At 52.3% G+C, this 21,019-nt stretch overlaps 1 protein-coding gene across 13 annotated transcripts in view; it reads right to left on the bottom strand.

Moving 5' to 3' along the window:
* Positions 1-5,046: 5,046 nt before the first annotated feature.
* The window catches only part of ZFHX3 (zinc finger homeobox 3), a 385,515-nt gene continuing 369,542 nt past the window's right edge, over positions 5,047-21,019 (bottom strand). For 12 of the 13 annotated variants that reach the window (XM_038147757.1, XM_038147759.1, XM_038147761.1 and 9 more), the window contains 3 exons: positions 18,898-19,003; positions 12,963-18,404; positions 8,586-10,210 (listed from right to left, as the gene is read on the bottom strand). In XM_038147757.1, the coding sequence (XP_038003685.1) occupies positions 8,586-10,210; positions 12,963-18,404; positions 18,898-19,003 (7,173 nt within the window). Of the gene's footprint in view, positions 10,211-12,962; positions 18,405-18,897; positions 19,004-21,019 lie in introns of all 13 variants that reach the window. The other variant, XM_038147767.1, reaches the window with a different exon arrangement.

The following is a 21,019-nucleotide window of genomic DNA, read 5'->3' as shown; positions in this document are numbered from 1 at the left end:
TGTGCAGCACAGCCCAGCTCTCCCCTGCAGCAGCTTCGAGGAGCCAGGGGAACCCTCTGCCAGCACGGTCTGATCCTAACCAGATTCTGCCCTTGTCAAACACCTGCTTTAGACTGAGGAATTGCAGATCTTCTGCCCGAGGCGTCCCTGGCAAACAGCTTTCCCTACGGACAGAGAGCGAGTCCTGTGAGCGGAGAGCCACGGCTGCCCATGGGCGCAGAGCCCTGGCGCCCAGCGCCCCGCTCCCGGTGCTCGGGGGCTGCCCTGCCCTGCAGGGACATCAGTGTGGCCATCGAGGCGGTCCCGAGCGGCCCTTGCCAGGAGTTCTCACGCGGGGCTGCTGCTGCCCCAGCTCCTGGGAGCCACCTGCCCCGTGGCCAGCAGCCTGGGCTGCCAAGGGGCTGTTAGGGGTGTCCCCAGATCCCCGAGGGGCTCTGCTGCCGCCGCGGGGTCAGGAGCCGGGGTCAGGCTGCGTCCCAGCCCGGGTGTGTGCTCAGCTCACCGCATCCTCCCGTGCCTCCAGCGAGGCCCCAGCCCGCAGCCTGCTCTCCCCGGGATGTGGAATCAGCAGCCCCCAGCCCCGTCCGAGCCCCCATGGGGGGGAAGGGGCAGAGAAACAAAGTCATTTATATAATGTATCTCCCCGCTGAGCGCCTAATGGCTGGCGCTTTTGTTCTGCAGTGGCTGCCTGGCTGTGATGGGCAGGAAGCCGCAGTCTCCCTTTGTTCCACGGCCTTATTCAGCAATTTAGATCCATCATAAAAATCAAATATGCATGTTGCAATCGCCTTGCGTAAAACAGCTTCAATTTTCGCCTTTCTTTAATTGAACTCCATGGGAGAAAGAGGCAGGGCTGGGGAGCAAGGGGCAGCAGGAGAAGCGCTTTGTGTTTTTGTTCAGCGGGCTGTGAAAATGGGTAGTAATGAAAATACAGAATTTTTATCTTTGCCTCATTATTTAAAAAAAAAAAAAAGGACAGAAATCCTTGATAAGGCCTCCCTGGTAGAGGACAGTAGGGGAGCAGCCTTCTTTTCCCCGCGTTGTGGGGATGACAGGCTCAGCGGGGCTGGGGGACAAGGGATGGCCTCAGCCTCGTGGCAGGGGCTGGTGATGCAGCTGGCAGCTCCACGCTGCCACGGCACACAAGGCTGAGCTGACGCACCCTGGCTCTGCTCCTTTTATCCTTCCGGAATGCCGAGGTGCTCTTCTGTTGCCGAGAGCAAACAAGATTCTTTAAACATTTTGCCTGCACTGCTCCCCGGGGCTGCAGGTCCCTCGCTGGGTGAGGGCTGGTGCTGAGCCCGTCCTGGAGGGGCTGAGGCGTCGCAGCACACAAGTGCCAGAGTTGTTTTCCCTCCACTCACTCCACACCCTCCCCCAGCCCCACGGCGTGAGAGGGTGACTGCCAGGGACAGAGCCAACCTGGCTTTGGAGCGTGCCGGCAGGAGAGTGCGCAGCCAGGTTTCCCTCTCGCCTCCACCTCGCTGAGCTGGGAGCTCCTGGGAGCACTGAGAGCTGCTTTGCCTTGTGCTGTCCCGGCAGGAAGGCCCTGAAGTGGCATGGGGAGCCCGCTGGCGTGTGCCAGCGACCTTTCTGTGCCGCAGTGAACCTGCCCTGGCGTACAGGACCTTTGCAGGTGTCCTCCCAGAAGCCTCTGCCTGCCCAGAGCCGAGTCCCAGCCTCGCAAAGCCCGGCAGGAATGGCACAAGGCAATCCATGGTCTCAAGCCTGTGTTTGTGCCCCGGGCACTCCCTGACCCTGGGCTGGGGCGTGCCAGGGCCGAGGGAGCCGTGGCAGGGGTGGTCATGTCCCGTGTCCCTCTCGCCGGCTGTGTGCGCTGATCATGGTGCTGCTGGAGCAGGAGGGTGTCACACAAAGAACACACCATTGCTGCTTAAAACAGAGCTGTCACTGCTCTGCCAAAACACTGAGCATTCCCCACACACATCAACCTGACTGGGGGTGAAAAGAGGCTTTTGCCTTCTCTCTGCCCCCACGATAATCTTCTGACAGCTCTGGCTTGGTGCTGGCTTTCCTCACCCTCCCGGTGTGCCCAGCTCTGTGCCTCGGCTGCGGTGGGGCCAACCCCCGTGACCCAGTGCTGCAGCCACCCGCTGTGCTGGGTGGCACCAGTGGCTCGGGGAGGGTGGGAGCTCTGGGACAGCAGGGTGTGGGCGCTGCCCACATGCGCGTGTGTGCATGTGTGTGCATGTGCATGCCTCTGTGTGTGCAGGTGTGTGCCCAGCCCGGCCAGCGGTGGTTTGGCTGAGAACCCCCTCCCCCATGCTGAGAAAAGACCCTTTTCTGCTGTGACAATTCGATATAATTGAAAGTTTGCTTAGGAAAGAGAGTCTTTTTAACAGAACATGCTCACAGCCGAATCGATATGAATTATACGGCACAGAAGATGCCTAGGGTATTAAAACATTAATTAAGTAACATCATGCTCCCATCTAACCAAGAGCACAATACCATTTATAGGTACTGCTGTCTGCTCTCTGGGGCTGTGTGAAGTCTCTCCTCCATCACCGCAGAGGCTGGGGGAGACCTGGAGATCCTTTGGCTGTGGCTCCTTCCCAGCTCAGGCAGGCCATCCCTCGGGATGGGACACAGGGCACAGCCAGGTGCCCCTGCCCCGTGGCCCTGTGTGGAAGGGGCTGCGGGACTGCATGGCTGTCTCTTGTTCCTGTGGTGCTGCCGCCCCGCTGCCACCTGTGCCCTGCTGCTGGCCTGGGGTGACAGCTGGCTCCCGCTGGGGACGGGCCACCAGAGCCAGCCCCACGCAGCCCGGCCAAGGGTCGTGGCTTTGACCTGTGGAAGGTGCCAGCAGCCCGGGGCTGACCTGGCCCAGGGAGCTGAGCAGGGGCTGTGCCCATGCAGCAGGGGCTGGATTAGCTGACACCAGCCCCTGGACGAACACACCGATTCTCCAAACACCAACACAGAAAGCCATTGGAGTGAAATCAGTGTCATCACCACATCCCCTCTGGCAGAGCGTTAATTAAAATGACTCTCTAGTGCTTTAGATCATCAGGTGTACCTTGTTAACGAGCTTGGAAGAGAGAACCAGCTCCACACTGGAGTTTAAGCACTCATGGAGTTAACCCTTCCCCCGTGCTGGCACAGCCTGGCCTGGTGGCAGTTTCCAGCACATCCAGCTGTGCTGGGGACATCTCAGCAGCCTTCCAGTGTCCTTCAGCCAGGGCGTGGGCACGGGACCCTGCCTGGGCCACAGGGGTGGTGTGGCTGCAGCCTCTGTACTGTGCCTGGGATGAGTTCCCGGGGGTCTGCCGGGTCCCTCCAGCTGGAAATGCAGCTCCAAACCCATCGGCCAGGCACGTCCTGCTATGGTTGTATAAATATGCATTTTTTTGGCCTGTAAGGGTGCACTAGTGAGAGCTGAATCTCTTTGAGATGATGGCAATGAAAGGTCATTAAAAATCACTCCCAGCCTTCTCTTACCAGAATCACAGCATGGAAAAACCTTTTTATTCCTGTCAGAGGTTTGCACAATTCCCATGGATGGGCTGCTCTGTGCAGGATGCTGCGCAGAGGTTTTTAGTTTGCAGCTTGTGCAGCTACTCGAGGCCATTTACACCTTCCTGAACATAACGAGGCACTTCCTCAAGCGTGGCTGTTTTACAGTGCAATTCAACCCAAGAATAAATAGCAATGTTATATAATAAACTTACAAAGCAGCTGGCCTAGGAACAGGAGATGTTAATGCAGCGCAGGGCAAACACCAGTAGCGGGAGGGTCACGCTGGTGACCCTGTCACTGCCGCAGTCCTGTCTGCCTGTTAAAAAGGCAGGATGGAGTCTTCCTATTGATAAAACCCCAGCCGGCTGAGAGACAATCCAGATCCTCATCTGCTTAGGCTCATGCCAGAGGAACAGTGCCCAAGCCAGGGACAGGACTGGGCAGCCTGGCCAGAAGAGAGTTTGAAGAGTTTCCTGAGCTGCAGCGTGTCCAGGTGCACCTGGCCTCGCCACCCTGGGTGCCCGTGGGGCAGGGGTCGCCTTTGGAGGCTGCTCCTGGGCAGGGGCTGCGGCAGCTACGCCACAGCATCCGGGATCATGGGGACCTTGGTGACTGACACACCTTACTTTGCAATTCAGGGCCTGTGGGGCCCAGGTCAGTCAGTAGGAATGTTAACCAAGGAATGCTCCACACCCCTGGGAGCTGTCAGATTGCCTCCCTGAGCCCTCTGCTCTGCTGGAGACCTCGGAGCTCAGCCCTTGTCCCGTGGAGGGGGAGGAAGCCCCTCGCTGTCCTGGCAACTGCACCAAGGACACCCATACTGGCAGATGCTTGCCCCACCTGCAGTGGTGGGTGTAAATTATTTATCACGGTAGTTATAAATTAGAGATGAGCCGTGGCCCGTGACTCCTTTTGGATGTGGTCCCTGTTAGCGGATTTCAAGCCGTCTCTGCTGCAAGGGGAAATTTTTGGCAGGAGAATTGTGTACTGAGCACTCAGCAGTTCCTCTGGGCTCCCTCCCTGCTGCACAGGGAGTGCAATGAGTTGCCACTTACCTACTTACCTGCATCTTCTTTCCATTTATCAGCAGAAACACATGTGATTTTTTTTTTAGTTCCCAGGTTTCAGGATGGACCATCAAGGCACTGCACTTTCCCTTGAACCGTTCACTACAGAACCATGCCCAGAGTCCTTCCGCAGTCATTTAATACAGTTGATTGCACTTCTAACGTCCTTCTGACACGGCAGCGTCCCAAGGCTGCAGCGCGGCGGGCGCTGCCTGGCTCGCTGCTGGCGCTGGAGCGGGCACGGCAGCGGCAGCGCGCGCCCTGCGGGGCCACGTGTGGGGCACGCGGCTCTGCCCTGCCGAGCCGTGCCAGGCCGGGCCACGCCGGGCACACACCCACCCAACACGGACCCAGCACCGCACACGCGGGACATTGACACTAGAGCTTTTGCTCATTTTTTTTTAATGTATCACAATGAGCAGGAAACATACGTGATGAAATAGTTCCAAAGGAGTATATTCAATTACCATCTACAGTCAACTCAACTATGACAACAAAGTCTTTTGTGACAAGTTTTTTAAAGTTTTGAAAGTTCCATGTGGTTTGTTTCTGTCAGTCTCATGTATTTTGGTACAGTTCGAGATCAGCATTGTTACAGTAACAAAAAAGCTAACAAGACTACAGTATAGAAAAACACCAAGAACATCATTTTTGGTTTCACTTGCTCTAGTTTTTGTACATTGCAAAGGCTGTTCATAACCCTCTTCACCTCATTTATGCTTTCTGTTCTACCGAAACTCGCCCCCCCCCAAATAAAAACAAAAAAATAGTCAAAGTTTTGTTTCACAGTGGGCAGTATCAGCGCCAACCAACCGACCAACCAACCATCAAGCGACCGACTGACCAACCGACCAACCGACCAACCAACCAACCCAACTTCTGCTTCTATTTAAAAGCTTTCTTTTTTTTTTTTTTTTTTAAAGCAAAATATATTTTGGTGAGCGTGCTGGCTGTGTCCACCCACCTTGTCCCCCACCAGCCCCAGGTGGCCCCGCACACCCCTGATGCTTCTCTTTATTCTCAATTGTATGAAACTTTGGCCATCTTCACCACTTAAAAAAGCTTTTTATTAAAAATAAAACAGAAACCCGCTTAATGCTAAGTTTGAAGTGTTTTCCTCGTGCCCAGGCCGGCCCTGCTCTGCCGCTTGCTGGAAAGGCCACGCGTGGGCTGGGGTGGCGCGAGGCTGGCGCTGGGGTCCCCGCGCAGCCGCGCCGCGGGAGGAGCGGGAGGAGGAGGCAACCTCGCACGGAAAGAGTCTCTAGAAACATTTAGAAAAAATACAAGGAAATGAATTTATAAAACCTTTTAGTGGGTGGGAAGGAGGAGGGGGAAGGAGGAGAGAGAAATTGCACTATGACCAAGCAATATAATTAAAAAAACGAAACAAAACGAGACATACGAAAAGGATTTCCAAAAGAGACCTCGCAGAGTTGGACAGATAAAGCTTGTGTTAAACTGGGAACTGGCATCACAGAGAGAATCCAAAACAAAACAAAACAAAAAAATTTCTATATGATACAGACAGAGTAACATACAACAGTTAAATGGCAAAAAATATATATATATATATTTCATAGAATTACAAACAAGATAAAATAATGGAAAAAAAAACTGTACAACTTTAGAATTTAAAAAATGTTCATCTCAAACACAGGGAGAAATACAAGAACTTCTGTTAAAGAAAACAGTTTGTTGAAACAGCAAACGCTCCATGGGTACGTGGTTCTGTTTTTGACACCTTATGCTACAGCTGGGTCCCGGGAGGAACATCCGGTGGTTCGCGCTTTAGTATCAACTACTTAAAAAACAATTAAAAAAGGAATTTGCACTGTGCATTAGCCTAGTCAGAAATATGTACAACAGTTCAGGATCTAGTCTTTCGTCAAACTAAAACCAAAACTCCATAAAAATATAAGTGTCCCGCTAGAAACCGAACCCGCACTCAGATGCTCCAGTCTCTCACGGCGGCGGCGAGCGGCGTGGGCCCGGGGAGGAGCGGCCGGAGGCGCGGGAGGAACCTGCGTTCACAGTCTTCGAAGTTCCCTTTTGAAGCAGGAGGAGGATGATGATGGTGGGCAGAAGGCTCTCGTGCTTTCGGGCAGAGGAAACATGGCGGAAAGAGGTTGTTTCTGTTGGCATTTGGTTATGGAAGGGAACAGCAAAGTATCTACGTCTCCAAAAATCTACATTTTAGCAGCATAAAGTTTTCCTTTCAAAGTCTGGGCCACTTGAGGTGCTTGCGGGCTGGGGGGGCCGGGGGGCTCGGGGCCTCCCTGAGCCTGGCACCCGGTGCTGCCACTGAGAGATCTTGGAAAGAGAAACCTGCCTGGGGTGCACTGGGTGCTCACTAAGAGTTGTCTCTCTGCTTGCAGAAGAAGCACAGATAACAACCTCGGTACGTTTTTTTATTCTTTATTTAAACTTAGACTTGTTTGTTTAAATCAGAAACAAATTCTCAAGTAAAAAGAATCCTTTTTGCTCATTCTGCACCAGTGGTGAAGGGTATGTCTTTGGATTTTATTTAAAGCATGAATTTTCTTTAGAGAAAAAATGTAACAAAACCTTTTTCTTTTTTTTTTCAAAAGAAGGAACAGAGTGTAGCCTAATTACACAAACAGAACCAATGCTCAGAGGTCAGGAACAGAGTCTTTGAAGCATTTACAAAATGAGTAAAGGAATAGGGGAAGAAAAAGAGAAGAAAAAAAGAGAAATGGAAAATAAGAATAAAATAAGTGCACAAGGGTAACAGACATAGGTAAATCGCATGTATATGCCTTAAAAAGTTTCAAACCCCCAACAAAAAATATTCTGCAAGGGATCCTACTGACCCCCAAAACCCTTTGAACTTCTTTCTTTAGTTTTTATAAAATAATTATGCAACCACCCTCTAAGAAATGAAGGTAGCGACCATAAGTGGAAGATTACAGGATGGGGACGGGGATCAAGGTACAAAGGGGAGAAAAGCTCAGGCGAGTCGATGGATCGCAATCTATCTGTCTAGGAATGAACAAGACAACATCAAATGAGAAGCCGTCAGCTGGACCATACAAAAGCTAAATGTACACAAAAGGGTTTTTTCTTTTAAATCTACCATACTGCTTCAGTTCATTTCCAATGCAACAATCTACTCAACACCAAAAATGGTCATATCTATCATAAATACAGAAAGTCAGTTGTTTTAAAACTTATTTTTTTAAGCTCCAAGTCCTCAACACTCTTTGTGTGGTTTTTTTTTTTCTGAAAAGTGGGAGTGCTTAACTTTTCCCCTTGGAATTGGCTTCAGCAGAAAAAGCTACCCTTAAAATCCCCGAAAAGCTAAAGCAGTTCACATTGTTTTTCTCTTGAATACTTTCTGCCCATTTTAAATTAACAAAAAAACCCCCCAGAAACCAAAAAACAACAACAACAAAAAAATCCTTTTCTGGAACAAAACCAAACCAAAACAAAACCCCCAAAACAAACGAAAGAAATTATATATATATGTATATATATATATATATATATATATAAAACAATGATTCTGAAAACAGAACAAAGTGTGAGCGATTGACCTGAGAATAAAAAGACATTACATTTCTTTTTTCTTTTAGCAAGCCATTGGTATCTGAATGCTAAGATAGCAAGAAATTTAAAACTGTCTCCAGGTGGGCTGCTTTCCCATACAGCGCTGCCGGGCTCTGCTGTGCTATCGACGGGGGATCAGACGGGGCAATGTACAGGGGTGCGAGCTCCGCAGGCGCCAGGAGGCAGCACGGCCTTCGTCTCCCAGACCAACAGTACCTTCCAGAGGACAAATGTAACAGATTTTTTTTTTTCTTTTTTTAAGTTTTATTTTATTAAAAGGAAAGGAAAAAAGAAATGTAAAACCCACCGGCATCGTTATATGGGAAAACAACCCACGCTTTTTCTTTTTTTCTTTTTTCTTTTTTTTTTTTTTTGGTTAGAAGCTTTGGAATTGCAGTTAGTCTATTTTTGAAATTGGTTTGTTATTAACTTTTTTTATTTAAATTCATTTTCATTGTTCATCTTCAAAGCTTACAATCTGAAGGTGTCCATTCCTATGCTAGCTAGACCACTGTCCTTAGGGCAGCCGGGGTCCTGGGGCCCCTCCGCCGGGCTCGCCGGTCCATCTGACTTTTGGCTAAGATCCGTGTCAGACTCCTCCGAATAGTCGTCTGTTGGCATCGAGGGCTGAACCCCTGAGGTGCTGCATGAACTTGAGGTAACCGTTGAAGATGAGGAGAGAGGAGGGAAGGGCGGCGGCGGCGGCTGCCCTGGCGGGGCGCGCGGGGCTGCCGGGGGCCAGGGCTTTCTGGAGGCGTGGGGGGAAGCCGGGGGGGGCCGGGGGGGCGGGGGGCTGTCGTTTGAGTGAGCGGCCGACTGCGAGGTAGATGCGGTGCTGGGGTCGGGGGGGCAGGCAGAGTGAGGTAATAGACTGGGGTGCTCTTTGGCGTTTCTTGCTGCTCTTGTGATTGTTCGATGTTTGTGCGGGGCTGACTCGAGATGCTGACTGAGGGCTTCGTCCCCACACACCGTGCTGTCGCACGCCACGCACTGGTACGAGCCGCTGCCCTGGCCGCTGCCCGTGGGCACGTGAAGCACCATCTCATGCAGGTTCGCCACAGACTGGCCGAAGAAGCAGAGGGACTTCAGGTGGTCGCTGGCCGCCTCCTGGTCGCCGAAGCACGCCTGGCACTTGCGGCAGACCAGCTTGTACTGCACCTTTGGGACGATGAAAGGGTCGCAGAGCGAGTCCGCGCCCTTGCCTTCCGCTTCAGGCTCTTCTTGGGGTTTGGGCAGGAGGGGGGACACCTCGCGGGGTGCGTTCTTCTGCTCTTCTTGCTTGGGGGGTTCTTTGGCAGGGTCTTTGTCCGGGGTGGCAGCCCCCGTGGGGACGGGGGTTTGGCTTCCTTTGGGCTGCTGCGGTTTCTGCTGCTGCTGTTGCTGCTGCTGCTGCTGTTGCTGCTGTTGCTGTTGCTGCTGTTGCTGCTGCTGCTGCTGCTGTTGCTGCTGCTGTCGCTGCTGCTGCTGCAATGCCTCCTGCAGACTCTGCTGGTATTGCTGGTACTGCTGCAGCAGTGAGCCAGGAGACAGCCCCAGCAGCGCCTGTGAGAGTGCAGGGCTGTACGGGAACAGCCCCTCCATCCCATACATGGGCTGCAGGTACCCGCTCTGCAGGGCGCCAGGGACCTGTGGGGCATAGTAGGGGGAAAAGCCGGGGACGAAGTAAGGAAGGAACTGGCTCGTCAGCAAGGTGGTGGGGTCCGAATTGAGGGCGGCCTGCAGCGCCTGCAGCTGGGCAGGCTCCACCGCGTACTCCATGGTGGGCAGCGGGGCCGCCAGGGTGCCTGCCGGTGCCTCCCCCTTTTCCTTCTTGGGCCCTGGCAGGGTGTCCCCCTTCCCCTTGGGTGCCTTCTCCTTCTCTTTTGCCTTCTCGTTCTCCTTCTCCTTGCGCGGCGCGGGGGGTGGCTGCTGCGGCGGCGGCTGCGGGGCCGTGGCCGGCGGCTGCTGCGGGGCCACGGCCGCCGTGGCTTGTGCTGGGCTGGGTGAGCTCAGTGCGGCCGGGGGCTGCTTATTTGGTAATCCAGAGGTGGGGAGGCCGGGTGAAGGGACGCTTGTGCTGGGCAGGCCCATCAGGCTGGGTTTGGGAGAAGTTAAAGCTGCAAGAGGAAGACAGAGAGAGGTGAAAAGTCACTTTGTGCTGGGCAGGCAAAAAGCATGAAGAGGGTGACCCCAGGCCAGCCCACAGCCTGGAGCCTCCATCTCCTCTGTATGAGGGCAGCCACCAGCCCGAGCTGATGCGTTGCTGCAGCAGCACAGGTCAGAGAGCCCATCCCTGCTGCCGCTCCCTCTGCAAAACAGCTCCTGTCCCACCCCACAGGCCCTGCGTGCTGGGGACATGTCCCCTCAGCCCCCACTGCCTTGGCCGCACTGCCCAGTGGCACCGACCGTGTGACAGGGACACCCACCAGCACCCAGGGTGCCCAGCACAGCTGATGTTTTCTGACTCCTCTGAAATTCCCACATGATTAACCTGTCAGCATCTGCTCTAGCAGGTCCTTGGGCCAAAAGACTCCAGCAGCAGGATGGTGCTACTCCAAAGGGTGAGAACACTCAACACTGCTCATCTTGTAGAAATCTTCACAGATTGGGAAGCCCTGGTCATGGAAACTGGAGACTGAATGGGCTAAACCTAATTTATTTTGTCCTTATTAAGCTGATGCTCATGAATCCACAAACCTTTGAAGCAACTCCCTTCCCTCCTTCCTTCCTGCCTTCCTTCGTCCTGTCCATCCATCCCTCCATCCATCCATCCATCTATCCACCCATCCCTCCATCCATCCATCCATCCATCCATCCATCCATCCATCCATCCGTCCGTCCGTCCATCCATCCTTCCCTCTAATGCCAGGGGCTCTGCATGCTCAGCTTCTGAGCAATTCCAGAGTTTATGTGGTGTTCAGACATCTCCCCTGGGCATAAGCATCGTGTTTTGTGGGGAATTAAAAGTGTATTGATGCTTCCTCATTAAGGAGATAGATTAATGGTGGAATGTGAAGCTTGTCATTCTTCCTGACAGGAGGAACAGCCACTGACAACGCTGTCCCTGGTGCCAATTTCTGCTCTCCCAGTGGCTGGGAGCGAGAGGAGTGTGGCTCCTGGAGTCACCTCCATTAGTCATGGCTGCTGCAGCTGGCAAATACGCTCCTGAAGAGGAACGTTCTGCTTGGCAACTCCCGTGATGCCATGTGGGGAAAAACCCCCAAAATAAAGCTCCAATATCCCGCTGGCACAGCCCTGTACATTCCCCAGCTCCTGAGCAGGAACCTGCTGTAAAACCCATGAGCAAAACCCGACCAGTCTGTAACAAACCTGAGTCCCAGCACTGCAGCAGGGGCTGCTCAGAGACCAGCCTGGGCAGGAACAGTGGCATGGACCAGCCGTGGAGGCAAGGTGACTTTTATTGGAGGTTGTACTGCCAAGGAGCTGCAGGAGGGCTGCAAGGAGGGTGGCTGCAGCTGGGAGGGTTCAGCCACGGCTGACCCAAACCCTTTGGCTCCTGATGGGGTGCTGGGACAAGAATGATTTGTGACAACAGGACAGGTATGGAATGAGGCTCCATGCAGTGGCCCTGGAGATCTCGGATAAGGGCATGCCATACGTGGACACCACTGAAATGGATGTTTCCCAGCTGAACATCCCTGAGAGGTTCAAGTGAAGGAGCAGGAGGTAATTCACAGTGTTCCTGGATGCATGGCCTTATCTGCTCTGACAGGCCCGGAGCTGCCGTGGCCTGACCTTTGGAGCTTTATCTAAAGGCCACAAACAGACTGTTTGACTTTCTAAACAGTTCAGTCCTGTCTAGGCAGTCACTGACAGCATTTAAGATTCATCAGATGCAGTCCCGTCTCCCCAGGACACATCCTGGGCTTTGGAGAAAAATAAAAGCAGCAATATGGACTGAAGTGCAAAGAAGTAATTTTAGTTTTTGTTATAAACTTGGGGCACTAAGCAAACAGTGCAGCAGAGCAACCTGCGACAGGGTGATGATATGATTTGCCAAAGAGAGGCTTCTGGCCGAGTGCTCTGAAACAAGATCTCTGGTGAGAAGGGTGACATGGAAAACCCCTCACACCTCCAGGGGCCCTTCAGACACATAATGAAACAAGGCCTTTGGATCACCTTTTTTAGGTCACTGCTGGTCACTGAGCTGCACTTTCCAGTGCTAGTGTTTGCTACATGGCTTAGACTTTCCATTTATCCACGAGGTACAAGGGAAAGGAGCATTCTCAAAAGATGAAGTCCAGTATCTGAGATTAGGCCAAAGAATTATGACAAATTTCATTTTTATGTAGCATTGTTAAGAAAAATCTTACTAAATACAAATTAGATTTGTCCCACAACTACACCATCCTTTGTTGAGGACGTGCTTTCAGGTCATAACCAGCCATTACTCAAAACTGATCCTCACCTGCATTGGGCTTTGTCCCAGAGTTCACCTCAGGGACACATAAAGATGCTCTGGGCATCTGCCACCAGTGCTACCACACACACCACACCTTTCCCTAGAACAGTTTGGATTTTTGAATGCTTGGGATGGCACCACATAAACTGAATGTCAAAAGGAACAATGGACAGTGTATTCATTCAGCACATTAGTCCTTCTGTTACACTGGATAAATCTTCTACATTCCACTTCCTTGAAGGAGTTTCAGGATTTGTACACAGGGATACGCAGCATGTCTAGATGTTGCTCTAGTTCAGACTTTGCTACAAAACTTCCTGAGTTCAGGAATTAGATAAAATACCAGGCCAGGAATCCTGTTATCAGTCATTCCTGAGGGAACAACTCCTTGTGCTAGGTATGTGCCAAGCGAAGGTGCGCCTAAGCAGGGTAACACCCGTACCCACCTGTGTTGGATGGAGTGAAGCCAGGTAAGGATGGGCTGTTGAGGCCTGGGAGCAAGACTGGAGGGATGCCCTGTAGCGCTGGGTACGCAGCAGGAAGGTTCAGAGCTTGCAGGGGTGTGTTGTCAAACATGCCTTGCTGTTGAGCTGCCAGACCAAGAACCTCGTTGGCTTTTTTGATTCGGTCCAGCTCCTGCTGAGCCATCAACTGACGTACAGTGGCTGGGTCAAAATACTCCTTTTCCTTATCCAACTGACTTCCAATGGTTTCTTTAACTTTGGAGATATGCTGTTGAGAGAAGATATGGTCACGTACAGACAGCCGAGCGCTGTACTTGATGCCACACAAAGTGCACTCTGTTTTGGGTCCCTCGTAGCTTGTTTGGTTTATACCAAAATGCTTGGCCATGCTGAGTTTTGACTTCTTCTCTTTCGCCCTCGCATTCTGGAACCAGACCTGAACAACTCTCTTTGGCAGTCCAATGTCATTGCCCAGGACCTCACACTCCAGCATGGTCGGTGTCCTGTAGTCATTAAAGCATGACTTAAGAACCTTGAGCTGGAGATTTGTCATCTGAGTGCGAAAGCGTTTCTGCCCGGGCCGGTCCCCGCTTTCGCCAGACTTGCTGGCTGAGCCACTTGCACCAGGGCTGGGCGAGCAGGGGTCTGCGAGGCTGGAGGTTTCACTGTAGTCCACGGTACCTTCATTGTCGTACTCTTTGCTGTAGAAGCTGGGAGCTGGGCTGACCAGGCCCGAAGACAGACGATCTTCATATTCAGACATTGCTATCATGGCTGCTTTAGTCAGCCCTTCGCTGGGTCCTGATGTGGATTTGGTTTCGGTTGCAATCCCCGTTGCACTGTCGTTGTCTGCGTTCCCTTCGTCTCCTGTGGTAGTGTCTGTGATTGCAGTGTTGACGGAAGAGCAGTCATCGTTGTCCAGCTTTGTCTGGTCAAAGTTCAGATTGACTGAGGACATGGAGGGACTCTCAAAGTCTTCAACCCCTTCCACCTTAATGGAAGATGGACTCAGCAGGGTTCTAGGTGACAGTTCCATACTCTTGTTCACCGGGGAGAGGGGAACGCTCTGTCCGTCGCTGCCAGCTGGTGGCATGTGGGAGAAGCTGGCTCCATCAAAGATGTCTCCTTTCATCTGGAGCCCTCCGTCGCAGTCCAGCAGCATGGCAGACAGCGTCAGGTTGTACCCAGCTCGCTTGGCCTCGTGCCAGTGACGGGATCGGATGTGAGCTTCCAGAGCTGTCTTTGCTTTGAAGAGAGCTCGGCAGAAGGGACACCGTCGGTGGGCTTGGGCAGGCCCCACAGCTCGGAACTGCCCCTTCCTCTCTCGTGCACGGGTGTTCTGGAACCAGACCTGTACCACGCGCTTCTTCAGGCCCACTTCGTGTGCAATGTGATCCAGCATCTTCCGCGTGGGGTTGGAGTCGAGCAAGTACTTCTGGTACAGGATTTCCAGCTGCTCAGGGGTAATGGTGGTCCTTAGACGCTTATCCCTTTGGGGCTCTTCTCCCCCAGTCCCACTGTCATTCTCTCCAGGGCTTGCACTGGCCTTTTCCTCCAGCTTTCTCTTCAGCGTGTTCATGGTGGATGTTGGAGTCGATGGGGAGGTGGCTGAGCTTGCTGGAATCTGTGGTAACGTTCCAGACAGCAGCTGGCTTGCCAGTAGTGGATTACTGGGATCAAAAAGCATGAATGGCATATCCAGTGTTCTGTCCAAGAATGGGGGGTGGATAAACTGGTTCTGTGCACTCAGGAAATGGAGCTGCTGATGCTCTTGCCAATGCTCAAAGGAAGGAAATGCCAGTTTACACTGGTCACACTGGTATGGGATTAGCTGAGGAGGTAGGTTTGCCAGCTGCTGAGGGGTGGATGTGTGAATGGGTTTGAGGGAGAGGTGTGAGAGCTGAGATGGACTTGGACTTGACTGTGACAAGGAGCACTGAGGGGGCTGAGGAGGAGGTGGCTGTTGCAGCGAAGAGGGGGAGGATAGCTGTGAAATCTTTTGGTGTGCTGAACTTGTCTTTTGTTCTCCTTGGTCCTGTTGCTGCTGAGGCTCTTGCTTTGGTTGCACTTGCTTCTCTTGGGTTTGGTTTTGCTGTGTACTTGGAGGTTCAGACTGCTTTGGTTTCTCATCTGTAGCTTCTGCTTTAGAACTAAAGGTGGAGGAATCGTCTGCCTCTGCCGTGAGCTGCAGAAGAGCTGAGGAGGTTGCGTTGGCTGAAGATGTGGGTGTGCTGTAAGCTTGTGAGGGCATCGGGGTGCTGCAGGAGGAACTGGTTGGAGTCAAGAGCTCTATTGCATCCATAGAGTCTTCGTTCTGGCTATCATCCTGTCCATCCTCATCCTCATCTTTGTAACAAAGCTTTTTCTGGTGTTTAATGAGATCAAAAATGCGCTGAAAGACCAGACTGCACTTTTTGCACTGGTAGTTCAAGTTGCTTGTTCTAATGTACCTGTCATTTGTGAGCTCCCGTCGCTCCCCGTCTTTGCCTTCTCCCTGATTCTCATAGTTCTTCCGAGCTTTCTGACGGGCGTTCTGAAACCACACCACTATAACACGTGTTGGGAGGTTCAGCAAGTTAGAAAGCTGCTCAAATTCATCATCCTTTGGGTAAGCATTGGCATCAAAGAAGTCTTGCAGGACTCTGAGCTGGTAGTCAGTAAAACGTGTCCGAGAGGAGCGCTTGCTTCCCCAGTACTCCTGCTTCTGGGGCTCTGGAGAAGGAGGCCGTGAGTCTATCTTCAGCTCTTCCAGACTGGTAATGGGAGGGTTGCTGAAGTTGTACGGGGAGTCCTTGTTGCGTTGGCGCTCCTTGAACAGGGTGTTTCTGAACCAGTGCTTGATCACTTTCTGGGGCAATCCAGATTTGTCTGCCATCTCTTTGATCTGTTCCTCACTTGGGGAATTGTTAATGTCAAAATACTGCCGAAGGACTCTGAGCTGGTCATCGGTGATCCGCGTGCGTGGCCTCTTGTTCTGCTGCTGCTGGAGAAGGCTGGGGTTGAGCTGGTGCTGGTACAGCTGGGCCAAGTCGGCGGGCAGGGGGTCTACGGGGCCCAGCTGAGGCGGCAGCTGCGCTGGTAGTGTCTGCAGGGGCATGGTCTGCATCATGAGCGGCGAGAAGATGGGGAGCTCCATCGGCATGGAGAGCTGGGTGAGCGGCACGGATGGCTGGGCCGGCGCGATGGTGGGAGAGGTGATGGGTGGGGCTGACGTGGGGATGGCAGGAGCAGCAGCTGGCTGAGGAGGGGCTGCGGGGAGCGGAGGCGGCGGCGGCGGCGGCGGGGGCTCTGGGGTCTGCGGCCGCAGCGGGTACAGTTTGTCGTAGTGTTCTCTGTACTGTTTGGCAAATCTCTCCAACTGCTTAAAGGGAAAGTAATGTTGGTGGACGTGCTCTTGGTGGCTCTTCAGGATGAGGATGTTTGAGAAGAACTTGCCGCACGTATCGCACTCCAGCTTTTCCAAGTTCTCACCTTGCTCTGTCTTCCCGTTTTTCTTCTGCCCCTTTTGCTTGTTCTCGTTGTACTGAATGACGAGCTCAAAGCCAAAGTTTTCCAGCAAGGCTTTGGTGGCGTTGCCCCTCGCGTCAGAAGCAATCCGTGGAGGCAGTATGGAGGGCTCTGAACTGCTGCCTGGCACAAAGTCCTTCTTCTCTTTGGGCTTTAAGTTATCAGGAAGAGACTCCTTCAGTGTTATGTTATTGTCTCCCCTCTCTGCACTTTCCCTTTCCCGTGGGGTTTCTTTATCTTTCTCCTTCACTACAGATTTATTCTTCTTCTCTGGGTGCTGGCTCTGCTGTAATAGGACGGAGTGGGGCTGTGGCAAGGACAGCTGACCTTGCTGCTGCTGCAAGAGCTGTGGGTGGCTCTGCTGAGGGAGCTGAACTTGTGCTTTCAGGTCCTCCAGCAAACTTGGACCCGTCCCAGTCAATGTCAGTGCACCACTGGTGACAGGCAAGCTGACTTCTGGATTGAGCTGGAACTCAGCACTGGGGATGTAGAATGGGAACAGAAGATGCTGCTGCTGCTGCAGCTGCAGAAGGGTCTCAGTGGTCATCGGAAAGTGCGGCAAAAGTGCTGGGTTGAAGAGCTGGGACTGAAGGAGAGCAGCTTGCTGCTGCAGCTCCTGCTGCAGGTGGGCCTGGACCTGTGCCTGTGCCAGGGTTTGGGCTTGTTGCTGCTGCTGCTGCTGCTGCTGCTGCTGCTGCTGCTGCTGCTGCCTGGATGCAATCATGTCTGCCAGCTTCTTGCGGTTCACCTCTTTGGGCTCTGCAGGGGAGGAGATGTTAGTGCTTACAGCGTTACCCAAGGGAGGAATTCCCACACTGTCACTGGAGACCTGGCTGAGTAGGCTGGGAATGGGAGTGGTGCCTGAAGTGCTCGTGCTGGTGGTTGCAAAAGCATTGCTGTTGCTGGCACTCACAGGGCTCGGTGTGGATGAGCCCAGGGAGAGGCTGTTGCTGCTGCTGCTGTTGCCAGCTCCGTTGCTGCTGCCGCTGGCTGCCTCCAGCTTGGCCGCACGAGCCTTGGTCTGGTGCAGGACAGACCTCATGTGGATCTCCAGAGTCGAGCTCTGGCTGTAGGCCACGTTGCAGGTGTTACACTTGAAGGGTTTGTTGTCTGGGCTGCTGGTAGGCTCAGGCTGCCCAGTAGCAGACTCTTGGAGGGCTCGTTTCAGTTTATGCAGATGAGAAACGGAATTGTAATGTACCAGGAGAATGTTCTTCTGCGTGAAGGACTCCTTGCAGACTGTGCACTTGTATGGGCGAGATGGATCTAGAAATTTCTCCATAGTGAAGTTAGGGCCCTTCCTGAAGGGTAAGGCCCTTTTTGGTTCTGAGCCAGAGTCCTCTTGCACCGACCCCGAATCGCTGCCTGTTGGGCTCTGCTTATCTTCCAGGTCGCTCTCTTCTTCCTTATCTTCCTCAACTATTATTGTGTGGTCCTCGGCAAGTGAGGGGTCCCCCATAGCAAGGAGGTCCCCGTTGACCAAGAGACCACCGTACAGCTGCTGAATGTCAGCCTCACTCAGCTCCAGGTGGCTGGTTTCCAGGTGCTTCTTCAGGGCCTGGAAGGTTCGGAAGCTGCGCTGGCAGAGGCAGCACATGGTGGCTGCCCGGATGACGTGGTACTGGGAGTGGAGCTGCAGCTTCTCGATGGTTTTGAAGGCCAGGCTGCACTGGTTGCAGCGGTACTTGTAGACGTGGCGGTCAGAGACCGGCAGCTGCGGCCGCTTGGCATGGACGTCGTTGAAGTGTGTCTGCAGGGCTACTGAGCTCTTGAAGACCTGGCTGCAGCCCTTCTTCCAGCACAGGAAGCCAGAGTCCTCCCGGGCAGCGCTCGGATCAGCTGGAGTGGGCTTGGGGTCTCCGCTGTGCTCCGCACTGTCCGATGACAAAAGGGTCTTCCCCACATCCTCAGAGATCTCTGTGAAAACAGAATTAGAGCAAACCCAAAAATTACACCAGCACACCACGGCAGATCAACACCCCCTCTTTCAGTCCTGAATACTCTGTGATTTTTGATCTCCAACACGACAAGTATTTCTAACATTTCTCCTCTATCTTCATTCATTTGTTTCAATACCAGCCCATTAACCTCATCATGGCCCATTGCATAAACCCACACAATTTACTTCCTTGCTCACTTTGAGTATCTGGAAATTATTCACACACACATCCCTTAGTGCATTTATCACCTTCAATTCTCCCTTTCAAGCAAAAGCCATTCAGCCACCTCTGTCTTCACTGTTCCTTTTTCATGTCCTGCCTATTTTCAAAAAAGAAGGCTCATCAAACTGAACATAGCATTTGAGTCTAGGTCCTGTCAAAGAGAGGATTAACAGGAATGAACTGGTCCCTGAGCAGGTGATGGAGCTGGGGGAGTGCTGGGACAGGGGATCTCATTGACCTGCACTCACCAGACTGTTTCCCCTCCCGCTCCTCTGCGCCCGAGTTCCCATCCTTCTCTGGAGCAGCTGCTGGAAGGAACATGCTGCTGGGCATCATCACCTCAGGGGTTGTCACCTAGAGACAGGGGGAAAGGACACAGGGAGAGGAAAAACACAGGAAAATATTTTAAACATCTCCAGTCGCAAAACTAGACATCAGTATTGTGAAGTCAGAGGTGTCATCTTTCCCAGCTCACTGGGAAGACTTCGTATTTATTAGACAAAGCTCAAATCAGTCAAAAGTGTTTCTACAGTTACATTCTGGACATAATTAGCAGTGCACACTTGAAGAATAATCTTATTATTAATATTTTTCCTTTATGTGGAATTCAGACTTTGATCACTGACAATGTTTTGTCATGGGCTGTGAAACTTCTTGTGCAACCAATTAGGTAGATAAGTTGAAAGGCCCACCTTAAGCTGCTGAAAACATAATAAGGCCCCTAATTAAATCATACCTAGTAAAGTACACTGTAATCTTGAACCAGGGAGCATTGCAGCACTGTTTTCAAAGTGTATCGATGCAGGGAAAGGAGGGGCATGAGAAAGAAAAGTACAAATAAGGAGAGAGGTGACAAAGGAAAGGATGAATAAGAAAGGACTAAAGAGAAAGCAAATTGTGAAATAAAAAGCTTTTGGTAACCCTTTCCTTGCTCTGACTGATGCATTTCCTTTGCTCCTCTTCAAGTATTTGGCTAGATCCTGCACCATCAAAACCAGTGCAGTGCTGGGACACCACTGCTTCTGCAGAGCTGGAGAATCGGCATGGCTCAGCTGGAGAGGCTCTTTGGAAGAGCCAAATGTGCACACTCCTCCTGTTCTGAAAAACTGTTTCTTTGGATATACCTGATCACAAACCATCTCACCAGCAGCCTGCATGTGGCTGGCATCACATGCAGGACAACGAATGTCCTTTTGAATGTCTGGAGACAATGCCTCACCCTGCTGGAACGCTGTCTCACAGCACAGGGACAGACAGACCTGCCTCACTGTCACCATCCCCGTGTTTTCCAGCACAGGGCCTCCAGTGCTGGTCAGAGCCCGTGGCAAGCAAAGACTCCTCCACACCCCCTTGCTGACACCCAGGGAGCGTCCCCCTCCCACCAGGCCTCCTGCTCCTAGCCTCCCACTGCTGGGAAGGTGAGGCACAACTAAACACTCCCATTCAGGGGTAAGGCAAAACAAGCCTCTCCATTCTTCTGCTGGATATGGAGAGGACACCTGAACCCTGGACTTCAGGAGAGAGAGAACGTGTGTGGCTGCTGCACGCCATGTGCCCGGCTTTCTGCACAGCCAAGGGCCACCAGGCTCTGAGTGAACTGCAGGGCAGAGGAGCACACCTGTGGAGAAGCTGAAGCTTGTGGAGAATCTCAGGATGAAACGGCAGCACAAAAGTGGCTGCAGAGCCGTGACCTGAGCTGCGAGGGACACAGAGCTCCCTCCCTTTCCTGGGCCAGCCACTGCATGTCAGGGAGTGCCAGTTCCCATGGAGCAGCAGAGAAGGCTGCTGACATGTGCCAGGAGGGGAGCTGAATGCACCAAACATTCCACCTTCTACTCCAAACAGAAGCCTCTGATGGCTGTGGGTGGTTGGTTGGTAGATGTTAAAGGTCACAGAGTAATTTCCAGTGGCTGGGCTTGGAGGAGGGGGATGAGCATGGATGCCAAGAAGGGGAGGCAAGAAGAAACCGTCCCTCTCAGCTCTAGCAGCAGGAAGAGCCTGCTTTCCTAGGATCTTTAGGAATTATGAAAAATAAATCATGAGAAATTAAAAAAAACCCCAACAGAGTAGAAAAAGAATAAAATTATCTAACACCTCAGCTGCACATCATTATAGAGCTGTGCCTTTTCATAGGCGTTACAGTACGGCAGCCGTCCCCACCACCACGCTCAGTACGACGGATCAGTAATTGTTTTCATACACTTTAATTAGAAAAACTCAGATGGCTATGAATAATAATGGAAAAGAGAGACTTTTGCACTTGAAAGGTTGAAGTCAATCAAGTGTGAATGACGGCAAAAAAGAAAAAAAAAAGACACCAATTCATCAGGCCTCTGTTGTCTCGCCGCGTCTTTAATCATAATTCCTGAT

The sequence above is a fragment of the Motacilla alba genome, chromosome 11 (assembly GCF_015832195.1).
Source record: "Motacilla alba alba isolate MOTALB_02 chromosome 11, Motacilla_alba_V1.0_pri, whole genome shotgun sequence".
Classification (NCBI taxonomy): Eukaryota; Metazoa; Chordata; class Aves; order Passeriformes; family Motacillidae; genus Motacilla; species Motacilla alba.
The sequence above is the reverse complement of the archived record's forward strand: the minus strand, read 5'-3'. Positions and strand labels throughout refer to the sequence as shown.